Source organism: Tetrao urogallus (assembly GCF_951394365.1).
Source record: "Tetrao urogallus genome assembly, chromosome: 14".
Lineage (NCBI taxonomy): Eukaryota > Metazoa > Chordata > Aves > Galliformes > Phasianidae > Tetrao > Tetrao urogallus.
The window spans coordinates 16,731,010-16,753,928 of NC_136827.1; the positions used below are offsets into that span (position 1 = coordinate 16,731,010).

The 22,919-nt window shown below is 54.9% G+C and overlaps 1 protein-coding gene across 2 annotated transcripts; it reads right to left on the reverse strand.

Annotated features, from left to right (window-relative positions):
* Positions 1-4,234: 4,234 nt before the first annotated feature.
* FGF1 (fibroblast growth factor 1) lies at positions 4,235-7,471 on the reverse strand (the record flags this gene model as incomplete). Of its 2 annotated transcripts, none has more annotated exons than XM_079542645.1 (3): positions 4,235-4,426; positions 5,010-5,113; positions 7,303-7,471. In XM_079542645.1, the coding sequence occupies 3 exons, from the start codon at positions 7,469-7,471 to the stop codon at positions 4,235-4,237; spliced, it is 465 nt and encodes a 154-aa protein (XP_079398771.1). The 2 variants fall into 2 exon arrangements, with proteins under 2 accessions (XP_079398771.1, XP_079398770.1); XM_079542644.1 differs by having other exon boundaries at positions 4,235-4,429.
* Positions 7,472-22,919: the final 15,448 nt, after the last annotated feature.

The window sequence follows — 22,919 nt, forward strand, 5'->3', positions numbered from 1 at the left end:
GATGGGGCTGCACAGCCCTGAGAGTGACTGCTGCTCTGCAGTGCTGCGTGGAGCTCCTTCCCCAGAAACAGCCCTGTGCCACTGCTCAGCTGTGGGCCCTGCAGCTCCCCATGCTGGGGAGGTCGGCTCTTACATCTGGATGCAGGTGCCCATGCTCCTTCATAGCTCCATTTTTCCAAAGGGAGGAAATTGGGTTTGGAAAAAGGGAGAGGAAGCATTCTGCAGTGAAACTGTGGCTTTGGGGTGGTGGGGAGTGGTTTGGGCCCATCCCAAGCATTCCCACAGCTGCAGCTCATGCCCTCGGTGCAGTCGGGCTCTGAGCGGGGTTGAGGGATGCTCTGTGCTGTGGGTGATGAATGCACAGCGGCCCCACTCCGGAAACGGGGCCGGGGAGGATATGAGAGACAGAGGATTCATATCCCGGAAACTCCGTAGTGTAATGGCTCGGGAATTCAGCATGATAAATGTATTTGTCTGCGCTGGTGCAGGCAATCTGCTTAATGTGGGAAGCAGTTTCCTGCAGCACCAAGTTAGCAGAGAAGGGAAAAGCCTGAGAGCCAGGAAGGGTTGAGGAGCAGGTAACTGCATTCCGAGGGACCGCCTCCGGGGCAGCGCCGAGTTGAGCTGCAGCTGCCTGGGGGCCCGGGGAGGGGGTGGGCGGTGAGCAGCGCTCCCCATAGGCAGGACCTGACCAGGGAGCGGAGGTTAGCCGTCACCCAGAGCACCGGAACAATTTGCTGTGCGTGTTACAGACAGCCCAGCCTGTGCAAACCTACAGGGAGGCCACGGCTGTGCTTTGAGATGGAGGATTTGCTGGAGCTTTCTCAAGCTCTTGTGAGTTCCTCCACTCATCCTAATGTGACATTCACTATGGAAATTGCTAAACAACGGGTGGACGCAGTGTCTGATCCCTGGTCAGAGGAGCAGTGCGTTGGGGCACAATGCTGGGATGATGATGGGGACAATGCTGTGGCTCCAGCCCTCCAGTGTTGAGATGTGTGTGTCCTCCAGCAGGCTTTCCAAAATGCCAACCACAGGAAAGCTGCGGAAACCCAAGCTTTCCTTTTGCTTGGATTCCCATCAGTTCCCAGAGCTTAATAATAGATTATTTTAGGCTTCCTTGCTTCAGTTGTTTTGGCTTTTCAGGCTCAGTCTGAGTGCTGTCTCATGGGTAAAGCAGCCCGCTGGGTTGAAGGAAAAGGAAGGAGAATGAGCTTTGTGGGATGAGTGTTCCGCGTGTGATCCAAGGCTCCATCCCGGCTCGCAGGAGCCCAACCCCTCTTTCCCTGCCTGCTCCCCGCGGGGATGTGGCTCGTTGACCGCGAGGGTTCCCTAGCGCATTACTCCTATTACACCGGATGGGCGCTGCTGGGAGGGGGGGGCTCCAGGCACCCCGACACGAGAGATGGAAGGGAGGGGGCGATGAGGTGCCCCCAGCGCTGCGCCATGGGACCGTGCGTCCCCGACGTCCGTTTGGGGTCCCGATGCGGACGCAGATATCGGCGCTTCGCATCCGCCCCGAGTTGGCGGAGCGGGACGGACCGGGCAGCCCCGCACAGCGCCTCGGCAGCGCCACCTGCTGGCGGCCGGCGGGAGGACACGGCGGGGGGTGCGCGGATGGCTGCGCTGCGTTCGGGGGATGCGCTGCTCTCTTTTAAAGCCGCCGGTGGAAGAGGAGCTTCCGAGGGACGGAGCCGATCCGTGCCGTCTCTCCAGCAAAAGAGACCCAGGCTCTGGCTGGGGGAGCGCGGGCAGCGCCGGACCGCAATCCGGCCCTGCAGCCCGTCCCAGCCTTTACCTTTCATGGGCATTTCCGTGTAATCCACGGAGGGCGGATGGGAGCCGTTAGACCCAGATTTACATTCCTTCCTAACAGCTGGCAGCGCGTCAGGGAGTTGTTTATTTAATGTAAAGGTTGAGATTTAAAGGGGAAAAAGAAGCTGCAGCGCTCCTCGCGCAGCGGCGGCTGCGACTTTGGACGCTCCGCCGCCCGGTGCCGCAGCGGTGCAGAGCCCTGAGCCGAGCGCGCAGCCCCGCGCTGCGAGCCGCCCTTCTGCGGGCCGAGCGGTGGCACCGGCGCTGTCCCTTCACAGCCACACGCCTCCCGGGGAAGATCTTCGAGCAATCGTCTCATTAAGTCTTCCAAGTGTTGTTTTTCCGCTCACCTCTCACCCTGAGGACAAATCTCTCCAAGCACAGCGTGGTTTCTCCGGGTTCCGCCATCCCTGCTTGCTCGTCTGTCTGAAGCCATCGCTGCGGCCTCCTCGGGGATTATTTTTCAGACAAAGTGTTGACGTTTTCCCCCAGTTGGGTGTCAAGTGTGTAGCAGAGGTGGTAATTTCTGAGTGCAGAAGTCTAATGAGAGGAATGCTCCGTGGTTAATGAGGTGTTGGGAGGCAGCACAGCTCAACCCGCAGTTACACTTTCCAACTTTCCAGTTTAATTAGAAACCCAGCTCTCCTGTGCATGCACTCGTTCCTTTCTCACTTGAATGCATCGCCTGCAGCACTTCCCAGTTTGGCACAGAGCCGTGCATGGGATGGGGCAGCTGGCCGCGTCCTCCTGTCCCTGCCCTCCCTCTGCCCTATTGCTGGGCTTTTGGCACACACTCAGGCCTGCCCAATGCTGCTAAGTACCAGTTTAAATGTCAGACTTAAACTCTTATGCACCGCCTTTAAGCAGTTATAAGCTTGTAGGAATGGTGAGAGTGCAGATTGCAGGGCCCAGCCCTGCCCCACACCCTGCACAGGGCCCCATGTGCCATTCCTGTGGCACCTGAGCCCTGCCCCAGCCCCACACAGCACTGCTGCTCTCACTGAGGTGTAAAGGGCACGCAGGTAGCTGAACCTGTGCACTGCTTGTGATGGGGACACAGCTGATGGATCGTTGCTCGCTGACCTTTTGTAATCAGGCTGTGTTTGACATGGGTTGCACAAGGTGTGCTTTGATGCATAGATCAGGCAGTGCTGCAGAACGGGCGCAGGTACAGTGCAGGAGCAGCACCCAGCCTGCCTGTGATGCAGGGTGCATCCTACAGCTGTGGTTTGCTTTTGAGGGGAAGGAGGGGAAGTTGCTTGTGCCGAGTAAACTTTTGCAAGCGTTACTTTCCCCTTTCTTTTTAATTAACAAGTTTTAATTAATGTATACAGTAAAAGCATGCCTTTTGGCTGCTGTGGGTTGTAACTGAAAGCTGGGAAGTGATGTCTGTGGTCCCTCGAGCTCTGTGTGTGCTCACAGTGAGTACAGCAGGACACACCTGATGCTGCGTCCCACCCGACCACCATGGGAAGCACTGCAGAGCGGTGCAGTGCTCCCAGCAAACGCACACTTCTGCAGTTCCCAAGGATTTATTATACAAAAATAAAGGTAAAATAAATGCAATTATTCATCTTTACTAATCAGAAGAGGAGCGCTTTTCACCACTGACCTAGAATTGTTATTTGAACAATGGAATGTTTAACACTGTTATGTTACTCTATGGACCAAACTGCCCTTTTCTCTTTGCTGTTCAATACGGGAAGCCAGGCCCAGCAGGAGGGGCTGTAGGGAAGGAAGCACTGAAAAGAGCACTCAGGAGCCGTGCAGCTCCGCCTTTGTGTCCCCAGCCCAGCTGTCATCCAGGAGGAATCTCACCGCATCCCTCAGCCACATGAACTGCAGCACTCCTGCTGCTCCTGTTCTGCTCCAGCATCTCCAGGACAGCGCCAGGGCATTTGGTGCCACGTGCACTACTTACAAAGGGATTGTGGAAGAGACAGATCTGCTTAATAAATAAATACAAATAACGTGGCAGATATTAGCATGAGGGACAGCAATATTCTAAGGAAGGTTGAGATGCTGAGGATTTGGAGCTTCTGGCTGGCTTAGTATGGTGAAGTTATCTGCAAGCTTTTTGCTCAGTAACACAAACAACGGCGCAGTTTGAAGTTGCTCGAAGGCGCTGTGGCAGCGACGTACTTGGATGGACAAATGGGATCACGGGGCACTGGGGTGCTGGGTTCCAGCAGCAGCCGGGCTGGAAGCCACACATCCACGGTGCACGGCTGTCCTCAAAGCTCCTCGTCATCACTGCGAAGGGTCGTGCAGGGCTGAGCAGCTCGGGTCTGGTTTGGTTCAAGCCTTTACCTACGGCTCGGGGCTTTAACGCTTGGCTCTTCATTGGAACGCCAGGAAGGGGCAGCAGGGGTGGGCGGCCGGCGCCGTGGCGGGGTGCCTGTGAGCTGTGGGATGGGAGTCAGTCGGCCGACACTGGCAGCGGGAGGAAGAGGATCGCCTTCTGCCCATAGTGAGTCCGCGGCCCCAGCTTGCTGTTCCCATTTTTCTTCAGCCCGACGAACCAGTTCTTGTCTGCGTGCTTCTTGGAGATGTACGTGTTGTAATGGTTCTCCTCGAGCCGCTCAAGGAACAAACACTCCTCGCCTGGTAGCTGCTGGAAAAGAGCCGCGGGGGCAGTGAGGGGGGTGCGTGGGGCAGGATGCAGCTCGGGGGGCTGCTGCTCGCTCCCTGTGCCCACCACACACTGCAGCGTGGGCCTGGCTCCTGCCTCGCTCCTGACTCACTGCAGTCCCATGCCCATAGCCCAGGAGTGTGGGGAGCAAAGCAGCTCCTTGGTGAGGCCGAGAAGCCCACCAACAGGGATACGGGATGTGCACTTTGCTATCAATGGCTCTCAAAGACCTGGATTATTTCTGGTGACTCTCTGTCCTGCAGCTCCTGGGCACCGGATCACAGAATCACAGAACCATTAAGGCTGGAAAAAACCCTAACCCTAACCCTAACCCTAACCCTAACCCTAACCCTAACCCTAACCCTAACCCTAACCCTGACCCTAACCCTAACCCTAACCCTGACCCTGACCCTGACCCTAACCCTAACCCTAACCCAACCCCAGCCCACCCCACCATGCCCACTGACCGTGTCCCCCATGCCACATCCCCACTGTTCTGGAACAGCCTCAGGGATGGCGAATCCCCACTCCCCGGGCTCCTGTTGTGTGTGCTGCAGCTTACCGAGCCGTACAGGAGCCCGTTGGTGTCCATTGCCAGGTACTGCCCTGATGCTGTGCTCTTTATATAGACCTCGCCCACGTCTTCCGCACTGAGCTGGAGCTGAACTGTAAAAATAAAACGACAACAATAACGTAAAAAGGAAAATAAGGAAATGGAAAAAGGGAAAGTGGTGAGAGATAATGGCCCAGGTGTTTCTGTTCTGAGTTATAAAGAGTTGAAGAGAAACAGTACAGAGGGTGATAAACACATCTCCTTGTGCCCTCCCCTTGAGAGAAACCCCACTGCCATGTCTGGGGAACCAAACACCAATTTTTGCCTATTTTACATCAAAGGGAGGGCAGCCTTTTGGTTAAGATGCTGGAATGGGACACAGGAAATTGGGGTTTTAATTCTGACTATAATTTGCAAATTTCCTTTGTGGTTTCGACAAGACAGTTAAGGAGTGACGTGTGAAGAAGTTTTTAGGACAGACAGACCTCAGGTACTGGTACTGCAGGGCACTGTGCCTTGCTGCCTGGCAGGGTCTGTGCCCTGGGGAGCTGGGTTATACATCCAGGTGCTGGAAGGGCAGCAGACAGAGGGGCATCCTGCAGTTGCCCGTGAGCCTTGTTCTGTAAGGCTCCAGCCCATGGCACAGACCGGTGCAGTGGAACAGCCCTGGGGATGGCTCTCCAGCACTCAGTGCCCAAGGAGCGAAGAACAAGTGGGTGCTTTAGCTCCAGCTCCTTCCTTCTTTTCTTCATTTATTTACTCCTTAGTGGGGCACGGGGTATTGTTACCTCTTCCCTGTAAGGTAAGGCTGTTTTTGGAAAGGAGCATGAGCTTATTTCCTGCTCAAGGCTCTGAAATGCTCATGTAACATTTATTTTTCACTTCATGCTGAAGGCTCGGGATGCTGAGACCTGCAGTGAAGGACCAGGAATGGAATTAGTGCTGAGTGCAGTGGCCTAGGATGAGTGACTTTTTGTTTTCCCCTTACATACCCTCCTTCATTCTGTGCCTAGCCCTTGACAAGGCGATGTCAGATAAGAGTAAGAACTTCCCTGGAGCAGTGGTGCCAGTGGCAGTGCATGGGCAGGACCCCAGAGTGCAGTGCTTCCAGAGGGGCAGCTCCCACTGGCACGCTGCCCTGTGCTGCTCTGTTCACTCTGTAAATATTTGCCTGCTCAGATATCCACGTTTACAGGATTGTTTGCAGGGGGTTCCTGGCTGGCAGGACTTCCCAGCACACAGCCTGGCTGGCGGCCAGTGAGAAGCAAGAGAGTCTGTGGGGGCTGAGATGCTGGCTGCAGGGCTCAGGATGGTGGGGTTGGGAGTGGGCTGGAGAGCCTGAGGATGGGGACTCAGGGCTGCTCCCAGTGCTGCTGGGATGCTGCAAGGAGCAGGGAATGGTGTTTGTACCCAGAACTCTGCTGCTCATTGAAGCACGAGGAAAGGATAAGCTTGGGGAGAAAGCCACATGGGTGCTTACGGTTTAATGGGGAAAAAAAGCGTTTTCCTAGAATATGTATGGCCAACTGGGCTCTTCCCAGGGCTGCTTCCTAACCAGATATGAGATCTGAATAGCTGCAGATCCCAGTTATATTCCAGTAAGCACCCAGGATATGGAATAACAGGCTGTGCTGCTGAGCACCGTGAGCAGAGCAGGGCAGAATCCAGCCCCACAGCCTTGGGCTCCCACTTCCCAAATACTCTTGAGCACTTGGGAAGTGCAGTGGCCCCCAGAGCTTAAAGCCCCCAAACAGGGCTGTGAACTGTGTCATCAGTGTCACACAGCTGCTTTGTGCCTCATGCAGGCGGCTGCTAAGGAGGGCTCAGCCAGGGGAGCTGCTGGGGGCAAGGTGCTGCTGCGGGCAGGCCAGGCCAGCCTTGTTCTTGCCTCTTTTGGACCTCTGCATCCTGCAGGAACTCAATTAACCACATAGGGGAAAGGGAAGGTACTGAAGATGAGATGCTGCATGCAGAGCACACAGATACAACACATTCAGCACATCAAGCTCCAGCCCCTGATTCATGTGTGAGAAGCACAGCCGTGCTGCCCAAGAGCATCGCACGTGCAGTGCCACTGCTGCAGGGCTGCAGCTCCTCCCTGATCTTCCAGCTGCCTGCTTGCCTGCATGCTGCAATTAACCCTCAATTACATCCCCTGCAATTAGCACCCTTTCTGGCTGCCCTTCCCGGCCGCACAGCCGCCTGCACACCCATGCCAGGTTGCTTCCTGCTGGTAAGGCTGACCAAGCATTGCAGGGCATGCAAACAAGCAGGAGAGCCAAGCAGCCCGGCCGGTCCTTACTGTGCTGGTCGCTCCGGTCCCGCGTCCCGTCCACCTTGCCGTCCGGCAGGATCCGTAGGAAGTGGCCCCCGTTGCTGCAGTACAGGAGTTTGGGCTTCTTGTAGTTGCCCAGCGGCAGGCCGAAGCGCTCGGTCAGGGCTGTGAAGGTGGTTATCTCCCCCTCGGCCATGGTTCAGGCTGCAGGAGATGGGAGACGTGAGCGGGGTGCTGAGCTGCCCGCAGTGCTGTGCTTATAGGGACAGGAGGGACGGGGCTGGGACAGGTGCTGCTCCCTGCAGTGGGAGGGCTGGGGTCGTCCCGCTGGCGGCAGGGATGAGGTCCCTCTAATTGTATCGCGGTGAATCCTGTTTTCTTTCTGCTTTCTATTGACGCACACGCTAAAATTATACACTGGAAAACACGTTTGGAAACCACCCAACGTCTGATTGGAACCCGCAGGAAGCAGCAGCCCGGGTTAATGGCTCTCACCATTATTATACCTTCCTGACGTGGCTGTGACTAGAATTGCAACACAGGCGGCACGCTGCAGAGCCAGCACTGCTTGGTGCTGCGGTGTTCACCTGGCCCAGGCACACAGTGCTGAGGATCAGAACACAGCTTAGATATTTTGGGAGATAACTGAGGGGGCCTTGAAGGGGAGATTTACCCACATAGTGATCAACTGTGGAACTCTGAATCCATGTCATGGTTGTGCAGCCTTGCATCCCATCTGTGACAGAAAGCCAAGAGCCCGGCACGGAGACTGCACTTAAACCACCATGAAAACGCTGCCTCTCATAGGCAGTGCTCTTCAGGCTTATAGAGAAGTGGATTTATGAACAAAGATGGGGCACAGGGTAAATCTAGGAATGTCCAGAAGGTCAGAAAATGACTTAATGCTATTTATTCCCATAGCTATGCTGTGGGACTACATAGTCACTATTTATATGTATTTAAAGATTGTGAAAACATCAGTCACGCACTGAGCTGTGTTACAGCTGCATCAGGATTGAGCTAGTGCCAGGTTGGTTCTTAGGAACAATTTCTCCTCCAAAGGTCAGTCAGGGGAGACTATTCCTCCAAGTGGATCCCCAAAGCATGCCGAAGATAAAAATATGTGAAAGTGCCAATTTTTGTATTAAAGTTTTGATTACTAAGGACTGAAACCATGGAAATAAGACTTCACTGCTGTTCTTGAAAACATGCCCAGCCATTTCTCTAGTCAGTTCCCAGACTTCATCCCTTTCTTTCAGATGTGCCCCTATAAGGTCTTGTAGCAGAAATGCTCAGTCACAGCTTGAAGCAGTGATGGAGCACCTGGTGGGGAGGCAGGGCCAACCTGGAGGAGCTCAGCTGCGTGCAATGCACTGAGAGATGGAAGGGCTGGAGCAGGATCCACCCCTTCCCTGCCCTCATTTAAGGGTTGGCAGTGGAAGCAAAGGGGTCTTGCTGGAGATCCCTGCATACCTGAGGTCTTCCAAAGGTAAGCAGATTTTTCCTTTATTTCTATGCACAAAGCTGTTAGACTTGGAGAAATGCTTGCTGCTCTGCTGACATTGCTGTGCTTTTTGTTGTATTACAGGTCTTTATCAGAACAGCATGAGATATCCAAGGGGAGTAAAGCAAAGAAGCATTCCCTTCCCCGAGGCTGAGCTCTGCCTCTGTCCCAGGAGCGGTGCTACAGGCAGGGCTGCGAGTCCTGCAGGATCAGAGGGCAGTCCTGCCATGCACTGCTTTAAACCTTTTCCTGCTCTGCAGAACTGTCCTCATCGTGTTTCTGACACAGTGTTGGCTGGAATAGTGCCCAGTGTGCAGCACTGCATCACAGATACAAGTTTCCCCAGCTGCTTCCTACCTGGCCCTGAGATCCAACTCCTGGCCATTCCTCCCCCACTGCCCATAGGCTTGAACCTGCTCCAGGCCCGTTTCAATCTGAAAGCATTAACCTTTCTCCAAGGGACCCAACCCAAGTTTTACAGTCGCCTCCACTGGTTCATGCACTTTACTTGTGGTTCAGCTCCACACCAGCTCTGGGCTTTCCCTGGGCAGTAGCCTGCTTGTCACCCCATAAGCCAGACAGGCTGCAGTGCTTTGCTGAGCATTAATCGAGGCCGGTAGTGTTGTGCAGTTTACTGGAAGTTACTTTTTCCTTCAACCCAGAGGATGAAAGGCACCCGATGTCTCCTGGTGGCTGATGGAGGGAGCGGAGGAGCCCACCCTGCAGCCATGGGCTCTGCACAGGGTCCCAGCACCACAGCTGACATGGGTGAGGTGCAGACTGTGGTGCGACCCTTCTTCCCTTGCAGGTCTGCACAGCCAAGAGCATCTATGGATAGCTTTAACAGAACAGCTCTGCTGGAAACATTGCCTTCACTTTCACGTCTTTCCTTTAAGGGTTTTTTTTTTTTTCCCCTATTTTTAGGAGGCTCTCAATGCTCACCAGCTGCCTTTGACTCCACAAGAAAAGCTGAATGAACGCAATTTTCCACTCCCATTGTCTCTCCTGGCTAAATACTGCTGCTGTTCTCAGACTTTTATGACTGTGCAGCCGGTGTTCCACGCACAGTACAGCTCCTGGCCCTGCTATTATACCTTTGGCAAGAAAACATTAGGTTTTAATGGAAATTTAAAAAAAAAAAAAAAAAAAAAAAAGTGAGAGTGCAAGAGAGAACCTGAACCTAACACTAGGGGCCTTATTTTTTGGGGTAGAAGCCCAACAGAATGGCTGGGCTCCAAAACTTCTTGGCTATTGCACTGCACACGCAGTGCTTTCCTGTCCACATCTTTTGTCCTCCCCGCTCTTTTCCCTTTCGACCCTTTCTGACCTCTTGGAATGGATCTGGTCTCTGTAGGTCACTGTTCTGTATGCTGCATGAGAGGTCCCAAGGAGCCCTGCAGTTACAACAGGTACAATATTCTAGAAGAACTTTAGCTCTGGCTTTCCTCTGTGCATGGCCCTGTGGGTCCCTGAAGCCCTGGGGCTGATGGGTATGGCTTTAGGGAACTGCTGGGGGGATCCCAGAACTGCTGGAACCTGCATAGGGAAAACTGCTTGGATAAAATGGGGATTTTATTCATTGCAAGTATTAGAGATTGACTCTGTGGGGTGGATTTCCTCACCCCAGAGTAAGAGACAGTGATGGATGCAGGCAAGATCAGAGCTTGGCAGAGGTTTTCCTTGCGCACAGGTGTCCCTGGGGTGGTAGTTGGACTCAACGGACTTAGAGGTCTTTTCCAACCCTCATAATTCTGTAATGCTATCCCTACTTTACCTACAGAGAAGAGGAGTTCTTGGGTATTTCATGCATGTCCTGGGGACAAAGGTGTGCTCATAGCCAAGTGTTCTGCTTGAGCCGCGTGAGATTTCTGTGCTTCTCCAGGCTGGGACTCAGTACAGCATCTCAGCAAAGCACTGGCATCCGTGGGGAGACAGGAAAACAAAGTGATGATCTGTTTTCTAATTGTCTGCCAGCCTCTCCAACCTCCTCGCCCACACCCTCCTGCAATCTGGTGATTAACTTAATTACAGCTGCAGCTCCTGGAGCTGGCCCAGCCTGGGAGGAGAGCAGTGCCAGGAGGGTCTCGCTTCCTGCAGCCTGCCTGGGCTCAGACCAGGAACGTGGACCTGGCTGTAGATGCAGATCCCATTGTCTCATGTGTGGGATTTAATTGTTAATCCCAATGCACGCCAGATGTGTGGGACCTGTTGTGTGGAAAGAATACTTTTGGTAGAGAAGAACAAGGGCTCAGTTTCTCCAGCAAAGGGTGAGGGGAGAGAAGTTTTGTACACAGCATCAAAGGAGGCAAGTATAATGGATGACACAGTGCTCTCCTGTGGGTACGAGCAGTGCTGAGGGATGAAAGGAATCTTCTCCTAGCAGGTCCCTCTGGCTGAGCTACAGCGCTCACTTAACAACACCGGTGCTCAATGTTCTAAAGCACCTTTCACCTGCAGTGGTTTTTAGGAAGCCCCTGGAGCTGACAGCTGGGCTCTGTGCCCCTCTCCCTGCCGAGGGTCTGGGTGTGCTCTGCTTCCTGCAGAAAGCAGCAGAGGAGGCCTGCAGGGCTGCTGCAGAGCAGGACGGGTGGCGCAGGAGGGAGCGCAGTTGCAGCCCTGGTTGCTGGAGGTGAGGCTGGGTGATGCTGCCCAGCTCCCAAATGTCACCGCTCCCCCTGCCGCCCACTGCCGCTGTCCCTATGAAATGTCAGACCGCAGAGCTGGGAGTGCTGAGGCTGTCTGGGCTCAGGTGTGGCTGCCCCATGGCTGCTGGCTCCGGCCCCGCACACCCACAGACAGACAGGCGGACAGACGGCGGTGCCAGCCCTGGGCAGGCTGCTCACAGCTTCCTTCTGCTGCTCTGTTTACGCCGCTTTCCTCCAGCCCTTCTGCATCTTGCTCTCACATCCCAGCTCTGCCCAGAAAAGCCATTTGCCTGCCTCCAAATGACAGATTCTTGCCCCCCAGTCTTGCGCTATGCTACGCTCTCGTGCCAAGGGGTGATGTGGTTCTCCTGTTGTATCCTGTGGGCCTCACTCCCAAGCAACGCCTCCCTGATTCCAGGTAAGGGCCTTGTTGGTGCTCCCTCCATCACCCTGCTGTTGGCTGCCAGCCATGCCAAGCTCTCATCACCCACACGAGTCCGGAACATTGGCGTGCTGCTGCTAATGAGGCATGCTGCTTAAAAGAGGAATGAACAGCAGGAATTTGCCTACGTTGTCAGAAGGGATGCTTCCTTCAGCCGCCCCTGTGAAGAGCGGCCCAGCTCAACCAAGGGTTGGCTCTGGCTTCAAAATAAGGATTTGAGTTTGGGTTCAGACTTGTGCTGCGTCCTTCACCAGAGAGGCAAAGGATGCCTGAAACAGAAGGTTTCATCTCCAGGCCAAGTGAAACTCCACATCCATACCCGTGGTTAACCATCAGTAGACACATCATCACTCAGAATTCAAGCCTCAGTCTGTGCTGTTCCAAGGAAAATCACTTGGTGTCTGGGTTCACCATAAGCTCAGCAGTGATTTACTGCCATAGAAATGCAAGGGGAGTTAATTATCTTCATTTCAAGCTCATTGTATGGTGGCAATATAGCTTGTCAAGTTCTGAGGAAAAACTGCCTGGAAGAATTCTGCTCTGAATTCTGCTGCTTAACGTCTTTAAGTGTAGCATCTAGTAGCTATGGGTGCCCAAGTAAACAGCCTGGGCTGTGTTTTGCTATGAAAACTGTTGCTCAGTAACTTAATAGTGCAACAATTGCTTGAGATAATAATTGCTATTACTGGGAAAAATCCTCCAATAAATAATAATTTTCTTATCTGCATGACTTGAGAGCTGGAGAAATGCCGTACTGTTTGAAACCACAGTGCATGAGAACATGCAAGGAGTGTTCCAAGGGGAAGAGCCTTCTGCTCTGTTGGAGCAAGGCAAGATCAGAGCTGAAGCTTTATAAAAGGTGGTTGAAAAGATCTACGGAAAAACCCAAACAGATTAATTAATGGGGGATAATGAACCACTGCATTCAGCTGGTGAGCACGCACTTCCGTCTGTTTCCTGCTGCTGTAGAGCAAGATATGGGCATGGTGGGGATGGGTCAGTGGTTGGATTCAGATAATCCCAGAGGTCTATTCCAACCTGAATGACTCTATGGTATGTGCTTCCTTGGCATGCAGTCTTGGGCAAAATTTTGGGGGCTCTCAGTTCAGAACAGCCCACTGGGTCCCCAGGTGTCCACATGCCACCCTCATTTCCAGTCAGAGCAGCACAGCTGACACACAGGCTGTGCCAGCCCTTGGCAGAAGCTCCAGACAGCAGCACATGAGGCGCCTGTGAATGGAAGAGCTGGACATCAGTTTGTCCCCTCAAGACACCTGCATGGCTGATGACCGCAGCTCCAAGGAAAACAGCCCTGCCCCAGGGCTGCTGCTCTCCCTAGCACAGCGTGGAGACAGCTGGTGGTTTCTGACAGCCTGTCTGCCCTGTCTGATCCCTGCAAACACCAGCAGCTGCCAACAACACAGCACAGGAGAGACAGCTGCAATTATAAACATCTGATGGATCCGAGTGCGTTGTGGAGCGCTGCCATCAGGTGCCACCCACGTGGGCTATTTGCAGCCTGGCACGGCTGGAAGGCCCTGGGACATCTGTGAGCTGGTGGTGGCCTGGCTCTGGGACACCTGCATGGGGTGAGGGGGCACCATGGGGCCCTGCTGGCCCCCAGACACAACCCAGCACAGCAGTGGTGCTGGCAGAAGGTGGGGACATCCCAGATCTTTAAACCCACCGAACTGAGCCACAAAACCAAACCAAAACAAAAGCAGCATGAATCCTCCAGAAATTTAAAAATAATTTGTATGCAGCCTTCCCCTTTGAAACCTGCCTGGACTGGGACACAAGCAATCCTGTATCTACAAAGCTTTGGGCACAGGAAAGGGCTCATCCAAGCAACACCAGCCCCAAACCACCTGATGCTGCCCTGTGCCCACATGTAGCCCAAAGGCTGCAGCTCCCCAGCACGACAGCCACCCCCCGCAGCACTGACCCCGCAGCGCCCCTCTGCCCCCACCAACTCCGTTTAGAACTTAAATCTGAAGGGAGATGGGCGTCCCGATGGAGAACGACGTACCCATCGGAGCGCTCCCGTCTGCAAGGCGCGCTGCTGGGAGCAAGGAGCAGCGCAGAGCTCACCGGGCGCAGCGCAGGCTGTGAGTCGTGGTGAAGATCTCCCCCTCCTGTCCGCCCGGAGCGCGGGGCCGGGAGCGAGGAGGGAAATGCTGGGCTGGGGGCTGCCCTGCGCTCAGCACAAGCACAGGAGGCGGCTGGGATTCGGGGTGCTGAGGGGCGTTGGGGTCAGTGCTGGAGCTCTGCGCTGTGCCAATGGAAGCTGAGGCAGAAAGAAGGGCACTGCAGGGACTCACCCAGAGGTGGGACCGTCGGCCTGCTAACGCCAGAGGCGTGGGAAGAAAAGTCCCAAGGTTAAGGCTGACGCCCAGATTTCTCCTCTCGGAGCACGGCTCTAAATTAAGAAGTGGGAACAAACGTTCTGAGCACAAGAAGGCTGTGAGTCACGCATGGCTCTGTGTCTAGACTGCTGTGGGCAAAGAGCAAACCTTAGGGAGGACAATACCGCACCAGAATGAGTCTGAGGAGATCAATGGGGTGGGGATGTCACCCTCCAGGTCAGCCCTGCTCCTGCCACAGGCCTGGGGGGAAAATCTCTTTCCTGCCTCTTTTCTGATCCCCAGCCTTCCCAGGGTGCTGTGTCTCTTGCATTTTGGTTGCCATTTTATGGTTGGTTTGACCTGCGGCCGCTTGCTAGCAGCACCTCCCCACCTTGGGGAAGGGCTGAACTAATGGGAAGGTGAGGAACATCCTGGGAGGAGCATTTCAAAGCGTTTCTGTGGCTTCTCCTGCCTGTGTTCTGCAGCAGAGCTGTGTGGCTGGGAAGGGCTTGTAGCTGTCTTTCTTGCTCTCTCCCTCTGTGTGATGGGATTCCTTTCGTGCCTCTCAGTTTTCCTGCTTTCTTCAATGACTGTGTGTGCCACCATGTGTCTGTAACAGGCAACTTTAATCCCCTCTGCTCCCCTCTCGCTTTATCTGTGCCCCTGCTGGCACTGCTCTGCTGGGTGCTCTTTCTCAGGGTGATTTCATTCCTCTTTGGGTGCCTCCATCTCATCCTGGGGAGGGCTCAGACCCGGCCAGTTTGGGAAAGAAGAAATAGGACAGAGAGGGGCTATGCTGAATGCCCAGGTCTGAAAACCCAGACAATTATCAACCTTTTTCTGCCCATTTGAGCAGCTGAGGAATCAAACCATTTTGTTATACGGGCTTTAGGAAAGAGGAAGCCTGCTGCTAACCCTGCAGGCAGTGCCCATGGCCTGCAGCCATCCTGCTGTCCTGCACCAAGGCACTGCTCTGCAGGGCTGCAGGATCTGCTGCTCTCTGTCCAACATTAACAGAGGGGACACTGATGTTGGATGCAAGGTAAAAAATACTGACTGCTCTTACTGAGGAATACCGAGTCAGGCTGCTCTCTTGTTTAATGAGCAGAGAGGAAGAGAGGATTATTGCATTCATTCAGGCCATGCTGCACTCTGGGGCAGAGATAACAAAGCAGCAGTGCCTCTCTCTCTTGCTGAACTTGTTTTCAGCAAATTCTTCTGCAAACAGATTTCTATTGTGAGTGGCTTAAAAAGCAGAGCCAGCCAGGCCTCCAGCACAGGCGATAATCAATGGCGTGCAGTTGCACAAAATGAATGTGGGATTTCTAAGGCTGCCCCAGCCATGAGCGTTAGCAGCCCTTGTGCTGTGCCAGAGGGCAGTGCCAGCTGTGCCCGTCCTCCCTGCACCCTCTGGCAGGTGCTGCAGGACACAACACAGGTGCTTGCGTGCCCTGTACCCAGGGCTGTGCTGGGGTTTCTCTGTCTGTCCATCAGAGCCCCAGGACACACCAGTGCATTTTGGGTTCAGTGTGCTCCTGTGAAGGAGCTGCGATCTGCAGATGGAAGGAAATCCCCCTGCTTCCAGCTCTGCAGGTCTGCCAGAAAGCTCAGGCACTGCTGGCATCTTGCTTGTGAAACACAGCCAAGGCTTTATCCAGTCCTCTTGAGTTGCTGGATGGTGGTGGTCTGACCTGTGGCTAAGGACCATCTTTTGGGTTGATCTGCGGTAGAGACCATCTGTCTCCACTGTCCTTTGCAACCTCTTATTTCTGAGCTCACATTCTTGAGAGGTGTCTATTCATCTCATCTAAACTGCTGCCATTTTGGGGGTCATGAAATTAAAGATGATTCAAGGGGGTTGTTTAATGCAGGAGGCATTACTGCAGTGCAGCTCCTGGGGTTGCAGAGAGGAAGGAGGAGCTGGAATGAGGCAGAGGTCACTGTGCACCGTGATAGCTTTGCACTGGTGCTGCTGGCTGCTGCTGCAATGGGAGGTGGCACCAGGCACGTGGGAAGGGTCTGAGGAGCACACAGCCCTGCTGAGGCACAGCCCAGGATGCGCGGGGAACACGAGGTGGGGACTGACATCAGCACCCACCAACAGCTATTGCCCCACTGCAGTAAAAGTTGGTGGTGATCTCCTCATTGAAAAGTTGCAATTTTCTCTAATGAATCCCCTAAAGCAAGGCTTATTTCCTGCAGAAATGTGCCTGCTTGTGGTTCTGGATTGCAATGTCTCTTGAAAATCCTTTTTCCTTCCTCCTTCCACGTATTGTCATGCAGCTATGGACTTCTTGAGAAACGGATGGAAGCATCTGCCACTTGGTTACCCAACCACAGTGCCAAGGGCCTCACGCAGCCCCAGGAGCTGCTGGAAATGGAGCTGAAAGGGTATTGCTTCCTGCAGGAAGCCAGAACATCACTTCTGCCACAAGCTCTGGAACTTTCCCCATGCTGGGTGCACGCAGTGTGTGCATGGGAGTGGAAAATGCAGGTGTGCACTGGAGAAATGACCGCTCCAGGTGAGCCATGCTCTGCATCACAGCTCTTCCAGGAGGAAAATCCCCATCTTTCTTACTGAGGAAAGAAAAGGGCCTTTCTAATGGCTAAGCTCTTTCATTTATTATTATTATTATTATTATTTAATTTCTGATTTGGCATCAGAAGAGAAAGCAAACATTTAAGAGGATCAGATTTTGATCTGCTCTATGAATGCATCATCAGAAGTACACTGAAACAAGAGGAGACAGACTGAGATGAACCTGCGGGGGCTGCTATCCCAATGGCTGGCGCTGTGAGCTGTAAATGCTGCCCACGCCAGACCAGAGAACCTCAATACAAAGCAAATACACCCCCAGCTCTGATCACCCTGCCTGGGCGCATCGGGTGCCGTGCACCTCCTTCATGCTCCCCCCCTTTCTGCTCCCCGCTATGTCTGTGAGCATTTTAGCTTGCTCATGCCAGTTGGCACAGAGGAAAATTCATATAAAGCAAGCAGAGGGAGAGCTGAGCACCAGCACTGCTGCAGTGGGGGATGCAGCCCCAGGGCTGGGAAAGCAGTGGCAGCAGCAGAGCCACATCGCTGCTGGGGAAAAAGCACCGCTGTGGCCAGCTGCGTGATGAGCTGCTGGGGTGGTGGGAAGATCGAGGTCTCGGGAGTGGGAGGAAGGCCAGAGTCATTCGGGGAGCTTGGGAGGGGGAGGCTCTCCCCTGGGCGGGGTGGAGCTGGAAGGGGAGGTTATCCAAAGGGCTGGGGCTGGCCGAGGCCTCCCTGGACCCGACCTGCGGTCAGCCCCATCCCGAGTCTGTTCTGCACACTGAGCAGTGCTGTGCTGACCCCGTTTTGCAGGGAGAACACTCAGGCATTGTCCTGCTTATCAGCGCCAAGCCAAGCGCTGCAATTGGGAACCAATTAAAGTCCAGACTCGTGTTTGTGTGTGCAGAGCTTCCCTGCAGCTCAGGCGATTGCTGCTGGGTCACCAGAGGCCTGGGTCCCACTGCCACCATCACCGTGTCACCAACAGCATGTGGGGCAATGGGACCTGGGGCTCTGCCCAGGACATTTCTATTAAGAAAACTATCATTAATATTTTTTTTTCCTAGTTTTTTTTTTTTTTTTTTTTTTTTTTAAACAATTTTCTAGCACCACATTGCTTAAACAAACTTCCTATTGGGATGGTCCTAATATTAGGTTTTGCAAAATAAAACATTTTAAAAATTTGGATTCAAATTCAGAGACAAATTTCTAGCCACGGCTTCCAGCTAATTTGCAGTCATCTTGAAACTTGTGAAACTCACATTGTTTTGAACCCCTCCATGCTCCCATCGTTGGCAGCAGCCCAACGATACCTGCAAGGTTTGGGGGGTTTTGGCCCATTTAGGTGAGGAAATAGCACATCCAAAATCCTAATGTCTCTGCAGAAGGAACCTGCCCCCTCTTCCCCCCTGCTGGCTCCTGTGTGCCCTCGTGGAGCCCGCTCAGGCCCTGCTCCGGTCCCCACATCCCCCCCAGGTAGGAGCACACCGACAGCACGTGGGCACCCGGTTCCCTCCCAGCCCCTCCGTACGGCGCCCGGGGCTTCAGGTGATGCTTCTGGGTGCTGCCCAGAGGGATGGGGAAGGGAGGGGGAACGGGGATGGGATGGGATCCCGGGTAACGTACCGCCCGCACGGTCCCGCGGAGGAGCTGCCGCCGCCGGGCTGAGCCTTTGGTGTCAGAGCGAAGGGGAGACAGGGAGAAAAAAATAGAGGGGGGGGGGGGGGGGGGGGTAGAAAAAAACAGAAGAAAAAAAAAAAACCAACAAAAACGGCCGAGCCTATTGGCGAGGAGCTGCGGTGGGAGGAGACGGGCGGCCCGCACGGCCGTGTCGGGCTCAGCGGGCACTGCTGCTACCGCTGCCCCGCCCCGGGGCTCAGCCCGGCGGGCGCACGGGGGGCACCGAGCGGGCAGGGAGCGGGCAGGGAGCGAGCACGCAGCGGGCACACGGGGGGCACAAGGAGGGAACCCAGCGGGCAGGCGGCCCCGGGGCAGCGGCTGCTGCTTGCTGCCGGCCTCCCGTGGCCAAGGAGACCGAAGCAGATCGGGGCTTTCAAAGCTTCCCAGTGGTGGGATGTGGGCCCGAGGGAGCCGCGCCCGATGCGGGCTTTGTGCGTGGCTGCTGCGGGTAAAGGAGCGAGCGCAGAGCTTGGCCGGCTGCCCCCGCTGCTGTTGGAGCGCCGTTCGGCCGCGGGTATCTCGGGCTCGTGGCTGTGGCGCACGGCGTCCGTGCGTTTGTGCAGCCGATCCGGATTCGGATCCGAAGCGCTCTGAGCAGAGCCGGGCGGCTGGTCACAAACGCCGCACTTGGCAGCAGCTTTGGGGACAGGCAGAGCCCTGATGCGGGCCGGGCCCTGCGCTGCGCCCCGGCTCGGCATGGCCACGGCCGTGCTGCTCCTCCTCGTGCCGCTGGGAAGGAGCCCTCAGCTCGCTGCCCGACGGCTCTGCTGTGTGAGTGCCGTAAATAATGCACGTTTCTCGGGCTTGCTTACAAATACAGTAAATAATTAACTACGGAGCCGTTTTCTGCCGCGCGGAAGCAGAAGGGTTCTGAGCAGCACGCAGGCAGTCCGTGCTGCTCTTCTCCCAGACCAGGAGCGAGCAGCAGTGGCAAAGCTTTCTGTCAAAGCAGCCCCTCGGGAGGAGCCAGATCCGGGGCAGCGGCTCATTGCTCACCTTGCAGCTGCATTGCTGAGCACAGAAATGTCTCCTGCCTCCCTCCCTGTCCTCAGTCCAGAAAGAAGAAAACAAATCCCCAACCGTTCCCCACAGAACTGAGCCCGCACGCTGAGCCCACAGAATTTCTAGGAGCTTGGGAACCGCAAAAGTCCATTGCAGACCATTTGGGGAGAGGCTGCAATGCCCACAGTGAGGCTGTGTGCCTGCAGGAGCCGTACCCCATGTGCGCTGCTGGGTTGGGGTGTGCAGAACTGTGCTGCTGGGTCACCCTTCCCTTACCCCACCGCCCGCACACCCACGCTCACACACTCACAGCAGCATGCAGGAAAGGCTCCAAGGAGAAGCGGTGTCCTCAGGCCAGGACCATCACTGGGATGGTGATGCTTTCCAGGCAAAATCCAGCTGTGTCCGGCATGTGTGGGGCTGGGACGGCGCTGCTGTCACTGGGGCTGCTGCACTGCGCCCACATAAGACAAGGAAGTATGGACAATCCTTCGCCTTGCTATTTTTTCTCTCTCATGTGATCTTGTTTTTGGACTGCTATTTTGGGGCTGGCTTCCAGCCCAGGTGAAAGACAACGATTGAATCCAGCCTCCCACCCTGTGCCCAGCGCGCTCCAGAGCATCTGCCTGCTGCCTGGGCGGTGGGCACAGCCCCGCTGCTGGTGCTGGTACAGCTCCCCTGCTTTCTTCCCTCTACGCTTCTTGCAGCAAAGCCCTTTTTTGTCCCCAGACCTCTTAAGGGATGATAGCAAACAGGCTGCAGTGGACGTGTGGTGCCCAGTGGCCCCATCCCACAGCCCCCCTGCCCATCCCCATGGGCTCAGGCTGGGACTCATTGCAGCACCAGAGCTGCAGGCTCCCCAGCACTGTTAGACCTTTTTCTGCCCATTTTCCCCACAGTGCAGCCTGCCAGGAAGCTGACAGGAGATAAGTTAAAAAAAAAAAAAGCTGGCAGCTTGCAACAGGCTTAACGTAAACCGATGCCAGGCCCAACCCTGTGAGCTGCTCCTCATCCCCCTGTGTGGGCTGCAGGCATCCCACTGTGCCTGGAGGAGGAGGGGGCCATGGCCAGGGGCAGAGGCAGGCAGGAGCTGTGGGTTCCCTACATCTTGAGTGAAGCCAGATCCACTCATGGCCCATGTGTGCCACAGGGCCTCCTCTGGGGATGTGTCACCGGGGACATCTGGGAGCATGGCACCGGCAGGGATAAGGCTGTGCTTGACCCAGCTGCTTCTTTCAGCCCTCTGGATGGAAGCCCAGTGGTGGCAGTGAGGAGCTGTGCCCTTTCCCTGCCATCACTGCAGTGAGTGCTGGGAGGATTGATGCTGGCGTGACGTACTGGGTCACCTAAACTGGGTCTTTGCATTAAGAAAGCTCACTAAAAGTTCCTATGCTGAAGTTGAGAGGTACCCAAGCAATGGGGATGATCTCCAGTGGGGACTTTGCTCACTGCAAAGTCATCCTAGGGCAGGGACAAGAGGGAAGGGGCTTCTTGCATCTGGGAAGGATCGTGCACACAGCCACCCTTTTACCCCAATGGAACCCCAATTTCCTTCTGCACAGAAGCCCTCCCAGCACAGCTGTGACAAAGCAGGTTCAGCTGCCAGCACCAAGCCGCCCAGCAGCAGGCAGACAGTGCATGATAGCAGGGGTGGGGGGAGGATGGGACCAATGGTGGGAAGCTTCAGCTGGAGCTGTGCCTCGGTTTGCAGTGGAAGGGGTCATCTCAGGTGCATGTGAGATAAGCGAAGAATTGAGATCTGAAAAACTTTTTTTTTTTTTCTTTTTTTTTTCCAGGCTGTTTTGCAATCTTTAGCCAGCACATGAAATTCTTTTATTTTCTTTTCTTTTTTTTTTTTTCCTGTTTCCCATTAATCATTTTGGTACTAAGTAAGGAATTCCTCTCTGGCACTGTGCTGTGCTCTTTTGGGGGAGCCACAATATTGTACTGCATGAACAGCACCAGAGTAAGAGCTTCTCTTTTGTGCTGCCTGCAAATTAGGCTGTTGGTAATCACATTGTATAATTCAAAGCTGCTATGAATGCAGCTGTCTTCTTTGGAACCATTGCAAGATGTGGGCTTGAGAGCATAACAATCTCTTCATAAAGGTAATAGGGGTCTTAGGAAAGGGAAAGATGGACAAGTTGGCTAAGGAGGGAACTGCTGGAGGCAAGAAATAAGGGGCAGAGGGGTGCAGACAGAGCTGTTCGCCGTGTTGCAGGATGAGCTGTGCAGGAAGGCACCCTGAGAGCACCTGTCCTGGTGGAGTGGCCTTGTGCTGCTGCTGCAGGCAGGAGAGCACCGAGCCCACGGCCATGGGATCCTTTGGGGTGCAGCTGGGACCGTGTCCATCTGTCTGTCTATCCACCATCTATACCTGTCCGTCTGTCTGTCTGTCCATCCACCTGCCTGCCTGTCTACCCACCCGCCTGTCCATCTGTCTGTCCATCCATCCGTTCATCTGCCCACCCGCCCGTCTTTCTGTCTATCCACCCCCCTGTCCTCCTGGCTGTCCTGCAGTCTGTCCTCCCCGAGGCCTGGGGATCCCATTTCAGAGCTCGGAGCGCAGCCCTGGGCCGCCACGGAGCCGAGGGGGTGAATTGGGAGCAGCGGAGCCGCCAGAGGGCGCCGAGGGCCGCGGGCGATGCGGGGCTGCAGCGGCGGGCAGCGAGGAGGGGGAGCGCGGCTGGGGGCTGCGGGCGGGGCTGCAGGTGAGGGATCCGGCGGCAGCCTCTGCTGGACCGCCTGGGGAGCGCCGGCACCACGGCTGGTCCTACAGCTGGCATACGGCTGGCTCCGCGGGCCGGCACCGCGGCTGGCGCTGGGCGCATCCCCTTCCGCGCACACCCTCGCTCCGACCTGCAGCTGCAGTCGGGCCTTTTCGCCTTCGGGTTGCAGCTGAGATAATTAGGAAGGCATTGAAGACAAACAGGAAGACTGTTTCTCATTAAGACTCTCATTCTCCCTGATTTCTGTCAAACCCAGCCGTTCTCCGGAGCAGACAGGCAGCAGAGCAGTTTCGTTTGACTCCTCCGTGCTCCTGCACGCAGCTCTTGGTGCTGACTTATTTCCCGGATCGCTGCAGCCCTTTGTGGCCACCGTTTCCCAGGACGGAGCGCTCTCTCCTGAAGAATGACTCCGGCCTTTGTTTCCTAAGGGATGACCTGATATGTTAAAATGAATGCTGTTTCCTTGCTCGCAGTACTAGGACAGAGTCAAGAGCTGAATCCCAGAGGACTCTCCTAGATACAGCAACCGTAGGAGGAATCTGCTGCTGTAATTGCATTTCTGGGGCATTAGGCATTTTCTGATTCATTTAATCTGTGCCATGTTGCGTTTGTTACAAGTCAGATACACAACAGAAGCCCTATTACCTTAGAAGTACAGCTATTATGAAGTACTGACTTAATTACGGATCAGATCAGTTTGACAGAACCCATTCTGCCCAGTCCCCCACCGCTGGGTGTTGTGTCCTCCTTCCAGTCCCAGT